This window comes from Lepidochelys olivacea (genome assembly GCF_965140295.1).
Source record: "Lepidochelys olivacea isolate rLepOli2 genome assembly, chromosome: 1".
NCBI lineage: Eukaryota > Metazoa > Chordata > Testudines > Cheloniidae > Lepidochelys > Lepidochelys olivacea.
Genome location: NC_140411.1, coordinates 38,628,178 through 38,649,848, shown reverse-complemented (window position 1 = coordinate 38,649,848; position 21,671 = coordinate 38,628,178). Strand labels below are relative to the sequence as shown.

Below are 21,671 nucleotides of genomic sequence, written 5' to 3'. Positions count from 1 at the left end.
CCATGCCTCATCCAGAAACATCGCCAAATCAGTATGTGACTAGCGCATAAACTAGTAAATGCATAACTATAGAATGATCCTTCTTCTGTTTAGGTGTCTGTGGTGTGTTTTCTACTTATTTTGACTGGCTTATCTTATTTTGTAGGAGTATGCAGAATTCTGCAGGATTTTCTGCTAATCAAAGGAGTAGGTATCTAATTGAATCATATAGATGTAATACATGGGGTTCAAGTTCAGAACTGATTTTGATTGAGACCTACCTCTCCTGAAAAGAATATCAACCTTGTGGTTTTGATAATCTTTGTACTCACTCCTAAAACTAGATTTTAATTTTCTACTCCCTTAAGCTTATTTAATTGACGGTTCAAAGGGGAACTAAAATCATGACCAATCCAGTTGCAGTCTAGCCTCACTAGAAAGTGGAAAACAATGTGAACAGATAGCTTGTCTAGAATTATTCACCTCTTTGGAAGATCTACCAAATGAACTTCTAAACAGCAAAATTATTTTATTTTCACAATCACTAGAATAAATTCCATGCCTTACAAGTCTTTACTCAGAAACTTTCGTGAGAAAACCAAATGTTAAATACAGGTATTGTTTGCTCTTGAATCTCACAATCCCATTGCCTGTATTGGACACAATTACAATGTTTATTGTTCTGGGAATCTCCTACAGCTTAAGTTTGTCAGGCTTGGTTTACATACAGTGTATGTACCTGTTTCACTATTTCAGTTAGAGATGTGGGTTTTATACAGTAAAATTGGTACAGCCCGTAGTGTGGATGCAGTTATGCCGCAATAAAAATGCCCATAAACTTACAGGAATAAACAACATTGATATAAGCACCTTTATACTGGTTTAATTGTGCCTATACTAGTTAGCTGTACTGCTTTAACTATACTGGTTTCAAACTAACATAGTTAAAGCCATACAAAAATTGTGTGCAGACAAGCTCTTGCAGAAGCTATTGTACTTGTGGTCCCCATTTCTTGTCTCCCTCCCTGCTAAAAGAGCAGTTGGCCCTGTTGGGGTGCCCATAATTACATCTTCAAGTAATGGTGACTATTGCCTGGAAAAACAACTGCCTCTTGAAAATATCCAATAATGGATCTCATTGTAGCCTTAACTTTCCTCAGCACGTACAAGAAGTGGAATTGCAGAAATGAAAAGGCAGAGAATACTTCAGTCAGCTCCTCCAACCTCAGGATTGTTGTCTATAGCCCACCAGTCAGGACAACTTAATTCCTCTTGTGTGACAACTACCCCAATTATTCACAGACCAGCAGTAAATCAAAATGCGTCACAGCCAAGATTGAATATGTTGTTTGCACACCAGGCCCAAACACAGGAAAATAATGTCGGCAGTAAGTAAAATGTGTTACTGATTTTTTTATTTATTCGATGTATGTATACAGGTGGAATTATTTTATAATGTATAATAGTCACCTTATACAAATGATAGCTTGCTTTGAGAAATTCCTGCTTTGCATATTCTTACTGGTGTCCAGACCAAGTCAGACATTAAGAATAAGAAGATTGCACAATGAAGAGATTGTTTGTTTTTAATTTGCATATTGGCTATGGCTCCATGTATGTTGGTGGCTCAGATCCTTTGTGTTCAGATCCTTCCACATGCACCTAACATCCCCAGAAAAGAAGGTTAGCAACTTGAATCGTATCTGCATGTTTTTGTCAGGATTTTGTAAATAGAATGCTGTGCTTTGTATGGTGATACCAAATGACACGTAATCTATTCACAAGAGGGGTGGGGATTGGAATTGGATACTGATTGGGATATTAATATGCAGTCCCAGTTTTCTTTAGTGCCTTAAGAAGCTTCATTAGAAAAGATGTTGGTGTCACCCATATTCTTTTTTAAAGCAGGAGATCCCATACATATTCTAGTTCCTGGACCTCAAGAACGAAAATTTAATTCAAGCTTGCTATCTCCAGGAAGACGAAAAAGGTGAATGTTCCTTTTATAATTTGTGCAACATGCTTGACTTGAACATGAGGTTCTTTGGGACATAAAAATTGCAATACTGGATCAGACCCAAGGCCCATCTAATGCTGTATCTGTCAGTAGCCAGTACCAGATGTTTCAGAGGTCGGTATAACAACCTCGCAGTAGATAGATGTGGGGAAATCTGCCCTCCTACCCTGCAACTAGGTCTCATTCTGATCTCTAGTAGTTAGAGAAGCTTAAACCTTGAAGGATGAGGTTTAATATACTTTCCAAAATTTGTTAGCATTAATTATGATAACTGGATATACATATAAATATCCAATCGATTTTTTTAATCTAGAGAACCTTTTGGACTCAGCTTCCTGTGGAAATGAGTTCCACTGTCCAGTTAAATATGTGGAAGTGTTTCCTTTTATTGGCTTTGTATTTCCCACCTTTTAATTTGATTGAAATGGCCTCTTGTTCTTGTGTTATGAGACAGGGAGGACAGAATTTCTCAGTTTTCCTCCTCTAGACTATTTATTATTTTATATGCTCATCATGTCTCTTTTCTAATATAAAGAATCCCAGTCTTCTCATTCTGTGTGTATAAGAGGTTTTCCAGATCCTTGATCTTCCTTGTCACTCTTCTCTGAACCCACTCTAATTCTTCAATATCCTTTTAGAGAAGGGATGATCAGTGCAGCACACAGTGTGACTGGATGAGGCTTCACTATTGATTAAATATAGACATTAGAATGTTCTCTGTTTTATTCTCCATCAAATTCCTTATGTAACCTAACATCTTGTTGCTGTTTTGACCAGAGTAGCTCATTGAGCAGAGGTCTCCATTGAACTGTCAACAGTGATGCCCAAGTCCCTTTCTTGAGTTAATATAATTAATTTAGAGCCCTTTAAGGTATATAAGCAGTTTATTTTTTTCCCCTCCAACATGCATTACCTTGTATTTGTGGACATTAAAGTTAATTTCTCATCATGTTGCCCATTCGTCTAATTTATTTATGTACGTGATAATTGACCTGATATCCTAGATTAAGTATAGGGTGTCTTGTTTAACATAAGACAGATAGTTGACTATGCAGAGATAACACAATTAAAATTGTTTTATTTTTTGTTTTTCGTTACAAATATGCAGTTCAGTTTTTATTGGTTAAAATTTTCTACTTGCAAGGTTGGAAGAGGAAGTATTTATTTATGGCATGAGTCAGTAACCTCTTGTGGACAGAACCTTTTCCCAACATTGTTTACAAAGAATGCATTTTCGCAAAATATGGCATAAACTTCCAAAAATGTTTCAGTGAATCTCAGAAGAAGAAAAGTATTGCATCACCTGGACCTCATTCAACAAGTAGAAATTTTCAGGACTCTAGTGTGGTGGTAGTGGAAGAAGAGAGTGAACCCCTCCAGGAACTCATAGAGGGCAATTTCCCTGTAAGTATAAAAACAAAACACCACAGTTTCATTTTAAGGACTTGTATTGGTAAGGATAGAGTAGAAAGGAGTGCTCTATGTCACTGTGTTCTGACAACTTAAAAAGCTCCATGTCTTCTGTAGCCAAGCCAGTATTCATTCAAAGAATGTCCATGCTATACTCACTAGGTAGTTAAGTGCATGATGACCCAATTCAAAATCATCAGTCTTACATCTTAGATCCAAAGCACTGAATGTACTACCAGATTTTCAGAATACAGTAACTCCTCACTTAACGTTGTCGCGGTTAACGATGTTTTGTTAATAGGTTGCTGACCTATTAGAGAACATACTTCTTTAAAGTCCTGCAGTGTTCCCTTATAATGTGGTTTGTCTCTCCCTGCTCTGCCTGTCTGGTGCTCCTGCCAGGGACCAGGTTGGGGCGGGGGGCTTGCCCTGTTTTGCCTGCCCAGCATTCCAGCCGTGGAGCGGGCAAGACCCCGCGCTCCCACCCTGCTCCCCAGCAGGAGCCCCGGGCGGGCAGAACAGGGCAAGCCCCCATGCTCCAATACCGCTCCTCGCTGGAACGCCCGGCAGGCAGAGCGGGGCAATCCCATGACCCCACTACACCCCTGCCTCAACCAAGCTTCACAATCATCATTGATGAGTATGGTATTAAATTGGTGGTTTAAAATTATTTAAAACTTGTACTATATATGTCTATAAGGTCTTTTGTCTGGCAAAAAAAATTTCCCTAGAACTGAACTCTCCTTATCTACATTAATTCTTATGGGGAAATTGGATTTGCTAACATCATTTTGCTTAAAGTTGCATTTTTCAAGAATATAACTAGGGCGTTAAGTTACTGTAATTATGATAAGCAACGTATTAAAAGACTGATTAGTCCTCCCTGTTTGACTGGGTTTCTTAAAAGTACATATCTTCCATAAATGATAGAGTTTGATACTAGATTAAAAATAGGAACCAGAATCAAAATTTTGATTCTGACCCCAAACAGCTTTCTCTTAAAGTAATTATAGCAGGAGCCACCACTATAGTTAAGGTTAAACAGGTTTCCACTCTGACACTAGGGTTTCAGTCATTCATAATAGTTTGATGCTTTCAGGCTGAAATTTTCCAGTCTTGATAAGTCTGCTCAAAGTTCAAACTTTTAGTTGTTTTTGAAAGCTTATGCAAAAATGGTTCAGGCATCTGAATATGAAGGAAGTACGTACATTTGTGTGGCGGGGGAGAATCCTGTTCCATGCAGCACAGGTCTGTAGGAGAGATCTCTTTCCTGCACATTTCTGGAGGTTCCTAAGGTGTGTAGAGAAGGAGTTCCTCAGACCTTATAAAGTTCAGTGGGGCCACAGTCAAGGGTTCTTATTAGAAAGGTTGTCACAGCCGATATGCTTTTCACTCTGCAACTGTTGTTGCACATGCATATACAACACGGGTTTTTTAGCTGTATGCTTAATAAGTTTAGTGATATAAACCCTCTGCAAAATGTACTTTTCATGTGCAACATGCAATTTCTAAAGGGTCATAACTTGGTCAAAGTAAAACCAAATTTCTCTGCGACACCTAGTGCCAACTTTCAACATTATTCTTCAGTCATTTTGGCTGTAAAGTGATTCAGTAAATAAAAGTTGTAGGAAATTTTCTTTTATATTTGGAAAAAAATATTCTGGTGGTATCAAGAAAAATAGTTGCAGACTTATGCGCATTATTGCTACTTTTTGCAAGCAAGCCATACTTTGAGGTCCTGAGAGTGAAACTACTTAAGTTCCTTTCCCGCTCCCCATCTTTTTAAAATGAAACAAACCAACCTAGTAATTTCTTACAAAAAAAAAAAAAAACTATGTTGAGGTGGTAAGGTTACATGGTAAGAGGCTGAAACTCAGGAAGTACAGTTAAAGTTGTGTTTACAATCTTATCTCTTCCCTTTGATCATATACTCTACAATAATCCTCAATTACACAGTGGGGAAAAAAATACTGGGGCTTCTGTTGGTGGAGTTTTCAATGCTTTTCTTAGAGAGGACATGTGGTAACCCTTGATGAAGCACTTTTAGCCGCTGTTCAAGAAACCTCAACATTAACAGACAAGTCAGTTATTAGTCTGGTTTAAATCTGCCCTTTCAGGGCAAGATGAGACAGTGCTCAAGGATGCCATGTGCTGCCCCAGACAGATCTTTGTCAATGAGTGCTTAGTTAGGCCTGGATATGGTCCAGACACTGCACTTGTCATGTAGGCATAGATCTGGGTGTCTCTGGGCAGCATGTGATGTTAGATGGCCAAGGAGATAAACTTTTCTCAAGGGTGAGTTTGTATGGGTGACAGGTGGTGTCTACCATGAAAAGCAGTTGGAACAGATGTCTGCATGGAGAAACTCCAAAAGTCTCTCTGATCTTGTTGTCTCTGCAGGATGGAGTTGGGCCTGGGTTAGGGTGGGCTGCTAGGATCCTTCTCACTAGATGTCTGTTACAGTAGTAGTTATGATAAACTTCCTCATTATTATGAGTCTTTTCTGTGTATTCAAACTGTTAGTGTCCTGAACATGAAGCTGATCTTACTAGTAAATGGGAAATTGATGTTCCTTTTCTAGTCATAATAAAAAATATAATTCTGACCACTTTAAAACTGTTTTGTAGCAATTGGTCATTGAAAATGCCAGAGAGAAAATCCTGAGAAACAAATCTCTTCAGGAGAAGCTTGCAGAAAACATTAACAAATTTTTGGGCAGGTAATAAATTTATGTATGAAATATCCTGATCTTGTGTACCTGTTTTACTTCTGAATGCTATACTAACTGTTTTTAATTGTGTTCCAGTGAGGGCAGTGTTGCTCAGATTCCTAAACAGACAGACAGTGGTCCTGCAGAACCGGAGACCTCAATTGATGAAATCTTTGGACTTCAGGTAGACTTGCAATATCTCACGTTTGAGCTGGTAAAGCCACAGCTGCTATGTATAAATGCAGGCTGGCACACATACACAGTGGGATCCTGCTAAAACCTAGCTTAAATATCTTGCTTTGAAGTCAGTGCTTTTCTCACATTTGTCTTATGAAAGCTACAAAGTTGTCAGTTAAGTAACTGTCGTGGTAATGAGGCTAAATGTCCCCTTTCTTGTTTATCTGAGTGCACTCTCCTCAGGTGGTCTGCCTCTTGCCCTTCTCTGTCTCAAGGTGGAATGTTTTGATTCTTTCATTCTTAGGCCAGGAGCTGGGTACACTCCCTTATGTATACCAACCCCCGTCACCTGGGTTTTGGGTCCCAGGGACCCCTCCCTTTGGGAACCAGTGACCAGTTATATTTACCAACAGCCTCCTTATGACAGTCTTTTTATTTAGAGTTGGAACAAAACAGAGGAAAAAGGAATTAAAAACAACATAGGTCATACAGTCAGCTGCTTGCATATTTAGTCTCATCTAATCCTATGCTTCACTACCAGCTGATTTTCCTCTTCAGTTACTAGGACAGAACAGAATTGTAGAAGGGTTGACTCACCACTGGGGTGCCCCCCATATGGGTTGGCATGGTGTAGCAATGGTCTTTTCTAGTGCCCCGATGATGGTTGCTCCGCTCTCATGGTTGGGAGGGGAGGGGGTGCCAGCTGTCAGACCTCTGACCGCTGGAGCCCCACAACCAAGCCCCACACAGTTAAGTAGGTGGAAGCACACCTGGTGAAGACGCACACTGCCAACAGAAGGAGCATAGTGTAGACATGAAATACCGCTTTAATTACTGCAGTAACCGTATGTTGACTTCACTGAAGTTGACTTAGTTTTGTAGTGTAGACATGCCCTTTGTGATGAGCAACAACTCCTAGGGCTTCTCTCAAAAGTTTGGGTGTCGGGGTCAACCACAGGAGCTCATTTCAGTCTTGTGGCTTCCTATTGTCTTGTTTATTTTACAGTAACTCCCCACTTAACATCGTCCCGGTTAACATTGTTACGTTGCTGATCAGTTAGAGAACACACTCATTTAAAGTTGCACAGTGCTCCCTTATAACGTCGTTTGGCAGCCGCCTGCTTTGTCCACTGCTTGCAGGAAGAGCAGCCCATTGCAGCTAGCTGGTGGGGGCTTGGAACCAGGGTGGACTGGCAGCCCCCCATTAGCTCCCCTAAGTTCCCTGTGCTGCAGCCTCCCAGCAGGCTATCAATTGCCGGGCAGTTCATCTGTCCCCTCCCCCGCACTGCTGTGTGCTGCTCCTGTCCTCTGCCTTGGAACTGCTCCCGGGAGCCTTCTGCTTCCTGTGCAGAGTGGGGGGACAGAGGGGTGCTAATGTCAGGGTGTCCTCCTCCCCTGCTCTTGTACCCCATCTCCACAGAGCAGGTGGGGACACAGGGAGCTTGCTGGCAGCAGCTGCTGTCTCAACTTGCTGATCTACTTAAAAAGGCAATGTACTTAGAGTGGGCTCAGCGTACTTAAAGTGGCAATGCGCGTCTCTCTCTTATACGTGGTGTGTGTCTGTCTCTCCCTCTCTCTGCCATGGTGTGTCTCCTCCCTCCATTCGTGCTGCCTTGTAGAGCATGAGGCTACATTAACAACATGTTAACCCTTGAGGGCTCAGCTGAGAGCTAGTTCATCATTTAGCAGTAAGGCTTCCCCTAGGAAATATCCCACCCTCTGACTCCACCACCTTACCCAAGCTTCACAATCATCATTGCCGTGTACAGTATTGTTTGTTTAAAACTTATACTGTGTGTGTGTGTGTGTATAGTCTTTTGTCTGGTGAAAAAAATTCTTATGGGGAAATTGGATTCGCTTAACATCATTTTGCTTAAAGTAGCATTTTTCAGGAACATAACTACAATGTTAAGCGAGGAGTTACTGTACTCATTATTTAGTATGTAAATGACTATGTAAATCAGTTCTCTGTGACTTTACCATTTTTTCAGAATGAAATCCACATGTCAGAAGAAGCAATACAGGACATCCTGGAACAGACAGAGTCAGACCCAGCTTTTCAGGCACTCTTTGACCTGTTTGAACCTGGTAGGTTAGGGTTTTCACATCTGTAAAGAATGGGCTAGAATGGTGACGTGTTCAAAACTTTGCTTGAAAAGCAGAATTGATTCAGCAGAGTACCTTTGCAGACTGGGAGAAGTGGACTTTATACTGTTATTCCCTCAAATCTGATTAGCCATCATGTAAATATCTCTTTCGATTTCATATGGATCACTTTCAAGTATTTCAAGTAAATATTATTTTTATGTAGTGTGTCAGTGGTTACACATTCGTCTTCATTTTAGCTTTCAGTTGACAGGAGGATATAGATCATGTTTGTCTTGCTATTTTGTTTTTTATTCAACTGGAGCTTTTATTTCTTATGTCTGCTCAGTATGGTTCCAGGAATGCACTTAGTAAAAATGGAAATGTTTTCAAGTTATTGATGGATCTTTAGTGAGAATCAGTGAATAGTTCTTCTTTGTGTCCTCGTATACTGAACATTTGCAAATTTTTATTTAAACTGTGCTCATTTAATCTTAAACAGAAAATTTTATATACTTGAGACAGAAATGTCTATTTAAATTTTCTTACTGCTTTAATTTGAAATAGGTAAAAACAAGACTAATAAAAATGCACCTCATGCCATTTCCAGTCAGAATGGAGTAGAAGGTACAATGTTGGTGGATGAAGATAATCTGGAAACAATTGAAAGTTCTTTAGAAACACAAGAAGCTAGTAAGTGTATTCATTCTATAAAATCTACATTCATTCAACATTCATTCTATAAAATCTATTCCAGTATTGGTTTTCTTCCATTACAAAAATACTTACACAGTTGATTGTCTACAATTCATGGCTTTATATTTTAATTAATAATCCCTTAGTCCTGCAATTTACAGTGTATAGGGAGACTGATGCACCCATGCAGAGCCTTGTTGAAGCTGGGAATACATATGGGCATACCAGTCCACCCATGCATTGTAAATTGAAATATGTGTGCTTGCAAAACTGTCTTCTCATCTAAAACAGAAATGCTCCCAGTTTTTATGTGAGCATCTTAGTTCCATAGTAGAAACTGTTGTATAATATCTAGCCGTGGCAATCTTTTCCCCCATTCTGTAGTGTTCTGGTTTAATGACGTATTTACTAAGGTTTCATCTAGCGATCCCCTGAAATACCACTTGGCGTATTTCTCTAGGGATGTAGAGACTTTGTCACTCTTATAACTCCAGCTGCAGACCTGTAGTGTTAATAGACTTGGCATCTAAATCAGGGTGATTGGGGTACTGACAACACAAATAAGAGAGATGGAAGGAAATGATTGTACCTTTGAGTTATTCAGTCTTAGTTTTAAAACAAACAATTAACTTAGTAAAAAGCAACTTTGCAGCTTACAAGTTCAGGTTACTTCCTGATACAGGTAAGTGATCACCAGTAATTTTTAATAGAATTTTGTTTAAAATGGATAGCATAGTTTCTATGTGTGGGTTTAAACTGATATTGAATGCCCTAACTGCTATCAGATATTCTAAGTAGCATTAACCTGCTGCTGAATGTATCATATACATCTTCCATTCAGTGGAGTGCTACCAGGTAACATACAAGATACTGTGAGGGACAAGCAACAAAAGGGATTAAATTTGCCTGGGGGATGGGACTGTGAGCCAGATACTTATAACCAAGGAATTAAATAAAATGTTTATACAGACTAAACATTTGACTGCCTGACCTCTGCACTCCAACTTTCTGTTTCATGTAACTTCTAATCAGTTTTAAAATTGGGAGAGAGGGGAAAGTACATTGCATGGGAGATGAAGGAAGGTAGGGGAAAAATGCCCAAAAAGTTGGGGTCAATTTCAAAATAAATACTGAAAACTAGAAGTCATTGTTTTTGCTGGCCAAGAATTATGCTGGAAATATTGCATTCAGTATGTCACTTATGAAACCGTTTGTCATTGCAGTGACTAATGGACAGTTAACACCTTGTAAGAGAATAATTTGCTGAAATAATAAAATTTATAGAAATATTGAAACAACCCAACTGCTATTTTGCAGGTGATCACTCCAGAGAGGCTCGGTCCTGTACAGATTATCATTCAGAAGAAGCATCGTGTGCCTCGAAGAACAGCAATGATGATGATATCACTAAGAAAAGTGTAACTTGTGAACAGTCCCATGGAAGCGGTAAACAGAAGAAACAAACTAATAACCTTAAAACAGTAACTGATGAACAAATTGGTGAGCTTGAAATTGCCTTTGAATCTGTGCCTGATTTGACTGACTCTGACCAAAGACAGAATTCTGGTACTGAACAAAACGAACACTTTGTGGAATCTTACAGTAATAAAGAGTCAGCTGAATTAGTATCCCAAAGTCAAACAGCTATGGAAACTGAAAAAGACACACTAAATCATAATGGTCAGATTACACCCTGTTTGGAGTATGATCATTCTGATATTCCACAGAGTTCCTTGGCTTCACTTGATGAAGATACTATAACTATTGAAAACAGAACATATCCTGGAACAAGTGAGTGTCCTTTATCGCCAGATACTTCGTTATCTGAAAAAACAAATATAAGTCCCTCTCACAGGAGCCCTGATCACAGTGTGATGCTAAAAAAAAGTAATGCATCCAAGTGTAGTCAATCAGGAGATTCAAATGAAAAGGATAGAACAAAAGAAACACCCATGTTGCCTGTTGCTTTACAACAAAATTCTAATCACCTTTCTAACGGTCAAGACCTAGATAAAATGGTGTTGGATTGTGTTGAAAGATCTGTAAATATATCAGCTCCGACGAGAACGGAGTTGCAGCTTGAAGTTGTAGATACTTCCAACAAACCTCATCCAGGTGATCAGTATTCACTTGATAAGCCTTCTACAAAAGATTTAAGTCTCCTTTCAGGGTCATCAGACTCTGGGAGAACACAAGTGGACACGCAAGAACCTTCATCGTCTACAGAAAGAGATGCTGAGACTATATTTTTCTCTTCAGGTGATGATGGATGTACAGAAATTTCTGTAGTATCCACTGAAAGTAACCCTACTGTATCTGAAGCATGCCATACCCCTCCACTAGAAACTGCATGCTTGAGAGAAGAGTCTAGCACTGAGTTCAAAAGTATTGGTGGTGTTTCTTCTAGCAGTCAGCTCATGGGTGTAGATCCTTCTAGTATAGTGTCACTCAAAATCATCATCAGTGATGACCCATTTATTTCATCTGACACTGAGTTAAACAATGCAGTTTCCAGCATCACTGGAGAAAATTTGCCAACTATAATACTATCTTCTCCAGCCAAAACTACAGGGCTGTCCAAATGTGTAACTTCAGAAGAGACTGAAAGAGCTGGGGACTCGGCTTTGGCCGAGCAGAATCTTCATGTGCTCAGACCTAAAGACCCTGTTGTGTCCACAGCTAATATGCAGAATGAAGATTGCACTGTTTTTTCAGTTGCTAGTGCAACTAATCTTTCCAAGGATGGGGGATTTATACAGTTGATGCCGGCAACGAGCACAGCTTTTGGCAATTCAAATAACCTTTATATAGCAACCTGTGTGACTGATCCAACCACATTGGGCACTACTGTAACTCCATCTAACGTAGTTGTGTTGCCTGGCAATTCTGTGCCACTTGCTGCCCAAGCTCCAGCAACACAACAGTTACAGACTCCTCCTAGATCAAACATGTTTACAGTGAATCAGACTGTATCTCCAAACTTTTCACAAGGTAACTTGGTTAAAGCATTCGTTGAATATGTACATAGTGCTTACTTTTTCATTTGTCCTTGTACATGTATTAAAAGTAAAGGGGTATCTAAGAATCAGTTTATCTACCACTTCAAACTAACTAGACATTTAAATAACTTGTAAGTATATTTGTGTATTTATTATTTCATTTACTTCCAGCTACAGTGTATACTGCTTTGAAAAGTTGGACTGACCTTTCGGGGCAAATATCACATAATTATAGAAATGATAATGCTGGAAAGGGATCTTTTGGTTTTTTCAGGCCAGAAGGATTAGTTAACTTTTCCTTAAAACATCCCAAGATAAAACAGTGGCACTGTCTACCTCACTGGGCACAATTTTCAAATGTTGGATTATCTGCCTTTCAAAACACTTCTCTAAATATCCCAGATTATTATCTGTACTCCCTCTCCAATAGAAAGGAAGCAGTAAGAGAACTATTAATTCTGAATACTAAGTATAAAACAAATGGGCTGAAATAGAAAGGACACATTTAATTCAAATAGAAAAATGAGGGTCATATATGCTTCTGATTGATTTATCCAGCAGCAAATCAGAAGATACATCTTTTAATAATAAGTTATTTATAAATCTCTTAGGTGTCCTTTGTAAGACTCCTGTATTTTAAACTATTTTCCTGCATGGTGTTGGTACTTGTCTTAGACTGAATGACTAGCTAGTTATATCATAGTAATTTTCTTCCCTTCTCAAGTGACTGCCATATTTCAATGTTTTCTTTAAAGCCTGGTCTACACTCAGAAGTTGTACCGGTACAGTTATTTTGCTTACGGATGTGATACTTTTACCAAAATAGCTATACCAATAAAAGCCCTAGTGTGGGTGCAGTTATACCAGAATAAAGGTGATCTATATTTATACCTGTACAGTTAAAGTAGTACAATGTTTTTAGAAAATATTTTTAAAATGTCAAATAATAATAATAAAGTAAGTCCTGTCTAGATAATAAAATCTAAAACTAACTTGCTACCATCAACATACATTTAGATAGGTATATTTGCAAAAATGTAAATGTAACTCATGGTCATCCCTTCACTGGTCTGCAGCTATTTCTGTGTGGGCAGAGGTAAGTGTAAAAATATCTCCAGTTTGCAGAATTTCAGGGTGCTGTTCATCTGTTTAACTAGTGTTTGTTTTTTGAACTATGTATAGTCTGTGGTTTTGCCTTATTCAAAATCTGCATGTTTTTCTCCATTCAAATTTTGTGTCGTATGTGCAGTCACTCAACTGAAGAGGAAACTCTGCTCTACATAGTCTTTATTTTACAGTTAGTCTGCTAAAGTAATTTTCCGGTATTATGTGTCTTGCACATCAGGCAGACAGAAGCTTCATAGCCTAGTATCTATAATGCATAGTAAACATTCCTAGCTTGGCTATGAAATAGCATCCTCCCCACTTGGGTTTTCAAAACTATCCAGGGGAAAGACCAATTTCAGGAGCCATTTGTTCTGTTCTGACTGAAATATTTTAATTTGTATTCTATAAAAATAATTATTTTTTTAGGTTCTGCCATTATAATTGCATCTCCAGTGCAGCCTGTTCTACCAGGAATGGTGGGGATGATCCCCGTATCAGTAGTGGGACAAAGTGGAAATACTTTCTCAGCACCTCCCCACCAGGTAAAGTGTTACTAATAAATCTTCATGTTCTCAAAATTTTCAAACAAGCCCTAATGTGATACTTTGATTCTTTGAAGGTTCTACACATGCCTATAGCAAATCCTGTGTGCAACAGAAGTGTTCCTAAAATACCGATCCCTCCCAAATCTCAGAAGACCACCGGAGCAAGAAACAAGTCAAATACAGGTACAGGGCTTAAACTACTTGAGCTGTATAGGGCTCAACAAAAATTGGAATTTCTAGAACCATTTAATTTGACTATGTGAAATTTTTAAAGTGGTGTTCTGGGAAAATCAACTTTCAAAGTGGCATTGAGGGAGTTCATGTTTGTTGTTTTATGACTGCCTGTCAGATATGCTCAGTTCACAAATAAAAAACTGCCAGCCTTACAAAATCTTTGTAGGCTCAAAGTCAAGCGTGGGTGGTTTTTTCCAGCTTTTTATTGTAGCCATTCAGTATGTTTCTGTCACATATGTGGTTGCAGGGGAGGAGAGAGGAACCCACCTGTGGCCAAAATAACTCCTCTGAAGAGTGAATTGATTGCTTCATGTTTTACGCCTGTTTGGCTGCATTTACAGTTGTAATTTGAATTATTTTATAAAACCAATTTATTCTTGCCATAAATATTGATCTGATCAAAACCACATTGAAATAGAAAAAGTAAAGCAGAATAGCCACCTGTACTCCTGAGGGAATTCTGCGTCAAAAAATTAAAAATTATGCGCATATTTGAAAATTCTGCGAATTTTATTTGTCAATAATATGTGGCTCTAGCTTGGTAGTTGGGAGCACAGGCCACTGGCTTCATTGAGATGGGAGATCACCCTGAAGCCCCCACCTCCCCCTTACAGGGACTCGGCAGTGAGGCTGCACCTGACCCTGACACAGTGCAAAGGCCAGGCCTGCCCTGCCCCATAAACACCCTGGGGCCCTGCCCCTCTGTGCCAGGTGCACCAGGTGTGGGTGGGCAGGCTCAGCCCAACAGGATCCAAGTGTGGAGAGGCTTAGTGTGGGGTGAGAGGTTTCTGTGTGGGGCAGTCTGGGTGCAGGCAGCTCAGTGGGAGATCTGAATGCACAGGGGTGCTTTTGAGGGGGAGGTTCCAGATGCAGGGGATCCAGGTGAAGGTGATTAGGGCTCAGCTGAGAGGGTCTGGGTGTGGGGGGAGGATCATCGGGGGGGTCCAGGTGTAGGGGGGTAGGGCTTATCTGGGTGAGGTTTCGATGGGCCTGCTTAATGGGGGAGCCCAAGCTGCTGCTGAGGGAATGCCACATGCCAGGCTCCCGCTTCCCCCTGTAATTCCCCTATCCCCTTTTCTTCCCCATCTCATCCCCTTCCCCTCACTTCAGGGGTGCTGGAACAATTTGTATAGTGGGGGTCCTGAGAGCCATTGAACCAAACTGTAAATGCTGTATATAATGGAAACCACTTCAAGCCAGGGGGTGCGGTAGCACCCCCAGGTCCAGCACCTATGCCTCACTCCCACATTCCCCTCCCCTTGCACCATTCCACCCCCTCTTCCTTCTCCACTGCCTCTTCCCCCCACGCCCCCTTACCCAGCCCCACCACAGGCTCTCCCTGTTGCACAGAAAACAGGAAGGCTCCCAGTACACAGCAGCGGAGCACAACTGGCACTAGGACCCAGGGGGACGCAGTCTCCTTCAGCTGAGCAGCTCTGGGCTCAGTGGCACATAACGCTGTGTGCCCCGCCATGACTTGCCTCTGCTTCGGGGGGCAGTCCCCCCCCCGAAAACTGCAGCCATGGTCGTCCCCCTGCCCACGCAGCTTCCCTGCCATTTTCTGCGGGCACACAGTCTGCAGAATTTCCCCTAGAGTAACGCTATCAGTTTTTATTAAATAGCAATAGTCAGATGTACACTGTAAAAATGTAATGTACCAGTGCAATCCCCTTCCCCCATTTTATGTATAATTATATATTTAAACATGTGGATAAATTCTCTCCCTGCATTACGAAGGATTGCTTCTTTAAATGGCAAATTTTAATAAGATAGTTGAAGGTAATTTAATTTTTTCCCTGCCCCTGGACATTTTACATTTATACATCCAAGTTGTTTTAACTAAAATGGTATACTGGGAGCTGTATGTTGGCACTTAATTGATCGACCTGTGCTATTTTTCCATTTCAGATATTTTCATAATCCAGTAACTATTAAAACTATAAAACATACTATGGAGCTGTTATCACCAAGTTGCTCTTTTGATTTTTTTTAACATGTGAAGTGGTGTGAACAAGTGGGATATTCCTATGCTACCAGCTCTAAGAAGGTTAGTTTGGATATTTTCAATTTATTAACTGTTACACCTCACCATTTCAGGAAAGCTGGTAAGCTGTACAGCAAAGCCTGTGAACCATCCAAGTTCTCGAGTACAAAGGTTAGCATAAATACTTCTTCAGTCTTGCTTTGTTTCAACTTCTGCGGATTCCTTCGTAACTTCGTTTGGGAAAGAAACTTCACAAACACTTGTGAATTAACTATTTGTGGTTCTTTTCCTCCTTTCTTGTACCTACCAACTCTTGACATTTTCTGTTTTTAAACTAGAGCCTTGGTCCCAGATACAGAGGGTTGCATGCCAATCGGTGATAGCCATAGGCTAGGGCAGGGCTGGCCAACCTGAGCCTGAGAAGAAGCCAGAATTTACCAATGTACATTGCCAAAGAGCCACAGCAATACGTCAGCAGCCCCCCATCAGCTCCCCATGCCTCCCGATCAGCTGTTTTGTGGCATGCAGGAGGCTCTGGGGGTGGGGGGCAGAGAGAAGTGAGGGCACAGCAGGCTCAGGGGAGGGGGTGGGGAAGGGGTGGAGTGGGGGCAGGGCATGTAGTAGAGCCAGGGGTTGAGCAGTGAGCACCCCCTGGCACACTGGAAAGTTGGCGCCTGTTGCTCCAGCCCCGGAGTCGATGCCCATACAAGGAGCCGCATATTAACTTCTGAAGAGCCACAGGGTGGCCACCCCTGGGCTAGGGCACTGTTTTTCAAACCGTGGGTCGCAACCCAGTAGTGGGTCGCAGCATGTCAGGCACTGGGTCGCTTTGCTCTGGTCAGCACCACCGACCGGGAAGTTAAAAGTACAGTCAGCGGTGCTGCCCAGCTAAGGCAGGCTAGTCCTTACCTGTTCCGACACTGTGCTGCATCCTGGAAGCGGCCAGCAGCAGGTCCGGCTTCTAGGCAGGGGGTCCGCAGGGGGCAGTGCCTGCAGGCGAGAGTCGCGTGAAGCCACTTGTGTGCTGCCTAGGAGCCGGAACTGCTGCTGCTGGCTGCTTCTGGGGTGCAGCACGGTCTGCAGTGCCAGGACAGGCGGGAAGCCTGCCTCTGCACCCCGAGTGTGCTGCTGACCGGGAGCTGCTGGAGGTAAGTCTGTGCCCCAACCCCACACCTCAGCCCTGAGCCCCTCCCAAACCTGAAACCCCTTCCTGCACCCCAAACCATCATCCCCGACCCCGCCCCAGAGCCTGCAATCCCAGCCTAGAGCACCCTCCCAGCCTAGAGTCTGAACCCCTCATTCCCGGCCCCAGCCCTACCCCCTCATCCCCAGCTCTGTTGGGTCACGGGCATCAACAATTTTCTTCAACTGGGTCCCCAGAAGAAAAGTTTTAAAATTACTGGGCTAGTGTTATACTATTTGTTTCTCTGCTAGTTTTTGCTATCCTGATTTTTCAAAGAAAATTTTCAGATTTTAAAAAAGTCTGAGGTAGGAGAGAGTGCCAGATGCATTTATTGGAGGGTTTTAAAAATACAGTTGATTTTCCAGACTATACTAAGATGTTAAAGGATGAGGGGAAGGAATGTTAGGCTGGTCTTGGAGGAGAAGGTGTTAATTTTGTATTTCTTAGAATAAAACTGGTGTCAATTCATAATTATAACTGGATGCTAGAATCAGGAATGTTCCTCCTTATTTTAGTCAGGTAGAGGAGAAGAGGACCAGAGTTCAATATTAGCAGCAGGGTAGATAAAAATTAAATTTAAATAATTTTTCAAACAAAAATAAATTTTTTTCATATTAAAAATACACCTGTTTAAAAAGAAATGTGAATTTCATACAAATATGTTAAGCTAACTTTATTATTATATTTTAAATAAAAAATAAATATGCTGAATCCATGAGCCTGTGTTAAAAGTTTTTAGTTAAAGGCTGCTTTTCTATACAAAGAAAAAAATCAGGGTAAAACATCTAACTTTTGAAATCAAGCTTTATAAATATGCCACAATAGGTCAGCCTAAGTAATTTAGGAGGCTGTCTCATTTTCAAGAAATTTAGGCGAGACTAGGAATTTGTTCCCATAATATAAGAACTAGGGGCCACCAAATGAAATTAATGGGGAGCAGGTTTAAAACAAATAAAAGGAAGTTGTTCTTCACACAATGCACAGTCAACTCCTTGCCTGAGGAGGTTGTGAAGGCTAGGACTATAACAGGGTTTAAAAGAGAACTAGATAAATTCATGAAGGCTGAGTCCATTAATGGCTATTAGCCAGGATGGGTAAGGAATGGTGTCCCTAGCCTGTTTGTCAGAGTGTGGAGATGGATGGCTGGAGAGAGATCACTTGATCATTACCTGTTAGGTTCACTCCCTCTGGAGAACCTGGCATTGGCCACTGTCGGTAGACAGGACACTGGGCTGGATGGACCTTTGGTCTGACCCACTATGGCCATTTTTATGTTCTTATGCCTAAGTGACAGTGACGGCAGCTTATTTGAAAATTTTCCCAGGCTGACCTGAATTCAGTTTAATTCACTGACTATAGTTAATCTATTTAAGAAATCATTTAGTTGTAAATGTGAAACATTGTTTGGATACATAAACCTGTCTTATCAAAACATTTAAGGTGGTTTTGTTTAATAAAAATAAATGTTTATGCTGTTTTGTGTGTTTAATTAAATTCCAGTTACCATCTTAATGCAGCTTGACACAAATCATGTACAAAAAGTTAATTTAGTAAATAAGCAGCCTCACTCATCATTTAACATACTAAAAATGTATAATTAATAAGAGTATGAAAATATTAAACTGTATAATTGCTTAGATAAATGTATGTAGTTACAGTGTACCTTCCTAGGTAACAAAAAGATGTACCCAATCTATGATAAAAGCTCTCTAGTTGTAAATCAAGATGTTTTAATGGTTATATCAGCCAATGAGAGAATGCTCCTTCAGTTATTTTCAAAAGGAAGTATAAATGGAAAAGCTGATGATTTAAATCAAATCCACCCTGATTAGCCTTCCCTATTGCTACTCTTGCAGGAAGGAGTTTGAAAAGACCACCTGGGAAAGAGGGAGGGAGTAGAGGAGGAAATTAGGAGGGCAGTACATTGAGAGTAGAAAGTAGAATCAGAAGAAAAAAGTCTTGGAAGTGAAGAGTACTCAGACTAAATTACACCAAATCCTCGCTAGAACGTGTGTGTATATAGTGTGAATTTGCATATAATGTGGTCGCAGCCATGGATCCCAAATTTAATTACTTTAATTACAATTTATTTTAACGCGGTCCCCCCTATAACACGGTACGACGCATGGATCCCAAATCCTGCATTCTAGCAAGGGTCTGGTGTTCTAAAGTACTGAATGAAGAGAAAAATTAGACAGTTAAAACACATTGGAAAGATGGAGGAACCTATAGGAAATGGAGTAAGTTAAATTTTCTATTTCAGAGAAAGTTTGATGTAAATAAAAGATTACAATGAAATCCATATATACCAATGTATACTCTTCTATTATTGTACATGTAAAGTGGTGGGTGCTTTCTTCTGTATCTGATAGAGAAACACAGAGGCAAGATTTGAGACCCCCTTGTTTTGGAGTATTCAACCCTCTACTAATCTTAATCCACCTTAGTCATATAAATTCTACTTGCACCCTGCGAAGGGGGCAGTGTGTTGCCGTTCCTGAAAGGAAGAGTGAGAGTTTCCACAGTGTGTCCTGTACTTCATCTTAAGTTGAACTGAAATGACAAAAGAACTACAATGATCCACCGAGTTTTTCTCTGTTGGATTCATCAGCCCATTGATTACTCATGCCCTTCTTTTCCTTATCCAGTCATTTCAATGTTCGTATAAGAAAAGGAGTACTTGTGGCACCTTAGAGACTAACCAATTTATTTGAGCATAAGCTTTCATGTAGCTCATAAAAGCTTATGCTCAAATAAATTGGTTAGTCTCTAAGGTGCCACAAGTACTCCTTTTCTTTTTGCGAATACAGACTAACACGGCTGCTACTCTGAAACCAGCGTTCCCATAGTAAAACCAAGGACATGCTACTAGACACAGCCCTTAGAGGGTTCATATGTGCTCTCACCCAAATACGCATTTTCATTTGCAATCTGAGCAAATGTTAAGCTATATTTACAACACTGAGAAATAGCTTAGATTGAAAAACTTGCATAATATAAATCAAAATTATGTTCCTGAAATATTTCTATCACATTTGTCAGGACTGGAAATTCAGACAGGAATGCCTGTGCAGATCTGGGAAGGAAATTGGAAGAGAGTTCACTTACTGTACCAGCAGAGACCACGAGTTCAAATTCCAAACAGAATGAAAGCCACAGGAGAGTTCTTTGCTTTGATAGCGCTTTATCTACTCCAGGAGGAAATACTCAAGTTCAAAATACTAAGAGCTTATTACAAAAAGAAAGGAATGAAAATCCTCCAAGTACTGCATCTGCCTCTGTCAAAACACAGTCCAACAAAAGAGAGAAGGATAAAACTTTGCCTAGAATTCTATGTAAGGCTGAGGTTGGCGGTAGTAGAAATGCAGCTGTGAAAGAAGCCCAGCCTGAGAGAAGGCCTGTGGCTGCAGGACTCACATTAGATCCCTTTCACAAGACAACAGCGAATAAAGAGAATGAATTAAGAAGGGATGTTGATGAAAAACAAAAGAACCAGGATGCTGCAAAACTGTCAAATGGCCAAAAGAATGTCGGCCTTTGGAATGAGAAAACTGTTGCTTTGGTGCAGGAACAGAACAAAAAACAAGGATCACTGTCGAATGTGAACAGCAAAACTTCAGGATCTGTTTCCCTATCTTCAAAGGAGCCAAAAAGAGACCAAACAAAACCTTCCAACCATAGCCTTAGTTTGGCAAGTCCATTAACTAAACAAGCTGTGGAGATGCTACATGGCATTCAGTGGCACAGCCCTGCTAGCAAAGTGGTTGAAAATGGGGATTTACCAGTACCCCGCACACCATCAGGAGTTGGGGATACACAAACAGAGGATATCTCAGACAGTGTAAGGACACCAACTTGTAGACGTTACATTGAAGACAGCACAACCCCTAGAATAATGGTCCCTCCTGCTACTCCAGACTTGCCTGCCTGCAGCCCGGCTAGTGAAACAGGTAGTGAAAACAGTGTCAGTATGGCTGCCCACACATTGATGATTCTATCAAGGGCTGCTATTGCAAGGACTAATACTATGACTCCCCTGAAAGACAACAAACAACAATTCAGGTCAGTGAGAAGCACAGCAAAAAAAAGGAAACTGGAGGACTTAAATGAATGTGAGAGAAACTCCCGTTCTGCTAGTAAAAAGGAACTTCAGAGCTCTACAACACCAGTGAAAAAGAAGAAAATAAAGGCAAGTACCTAAATTAATTTTTCATTTTAAAAATGTCAATACTTAAATTTTTTTTAGCCCCAATATGTATCTAGCATTGGATGGTAAAGAGCTGTGAGCTCAACACCCACTAAATGAATTCCTTAGTGTCATAGCTCCTTGAGCCCGCTTTTCTTCATCGTAACTAACAAAATATTTCTTAGGATTCAGACTACCTCACATACATAGGTGCAACTCCCAGTAACTTTGTTGGCAACTGCGTATGAAGGTCAAATTAGCCTGTTAGAAACGTACTCATCATAAAAAGAGAGATCTGGAATGCAATCCCTTTCCCACAGCCTCGGTGCAGTGATAGACCCAGGAGCGGACATACTTTG

General features: G+C 40.6%; 1 protein-coding gene and 1 long non-coding RNA gene across 3 annotated transcripts in view; one reads left to right on the top strand and one right to left on the bottom strand.

Moving 5' to 3' along the window:
- NPAT (nuclear protein, coactivator of histone transcription) overlaps positions 1–21,671 on the top strand; it is a 32,504-nt gene that overhangs the window by 8,399 nt on the left and 2,434 nt on the right. Inside the window, exons 5-17 of one of the 2 annotated variants that reach the window (XM_084644530.1) lie at positions 146–186; positions 1,140–1,367; positions 1,888–1,969; positions 3,268–3,400; positions 6,034–6,125; positions 6,213–6,300; positions 8,285–8,381; positions 8,946–9,071; positions 10,392–12,065; positions 13,607–13,722; positions 13,800–13,908; positions 16,057–16,114; positions 20,169–21,315. In XM_084644530.1, coding sequence (XP_084500656.1) covers positions 146–186; positions 1,140–1,367; positions 1,888–1,969; positions 3,268–3,400; positions 6,034–6,125; positions 6,213–6,300; positions 8,285–8,381; positions 8,946–9,071; positions 10,392–12,065; positions 13,607–13,722; positions 13,800–13,908; positions 16,057–16,114; positions 20,169–21,315 — 3,991 coding nt within the window. Of the gene's footprint in view, positions 1–145; positions 187–1,139; positions 1,368–1,884; positions 1,970–3,267; positions 3,401–6,033; positions 6,126–6,212; positions 6,301–8,284; positions 8,382–8,945; positions 9,072–10,391; positions 12,066–13,606; positions 13,723–13,799; positions 13,909–16,056; positions 16,115–20,168; positions 21,316–21,671 lie in introns of both variants that reach the window. The other variant, XM_084644529.1, reaches the window with a different exon arrangement.
- On the bottom strand, positions 3,295–7,316 carry LOC311529135. Its single transcript, XR_014713776.1, has 3 exons — positions 6,891–7,316; positions 4,615–4,696; positions 3,295–3,398 (listed from the first exon to the last, which is right to left on the bottom strand). It is a non-coding gene; the product is annotated as an uncharacterized lncRNA (long non-coding RNA).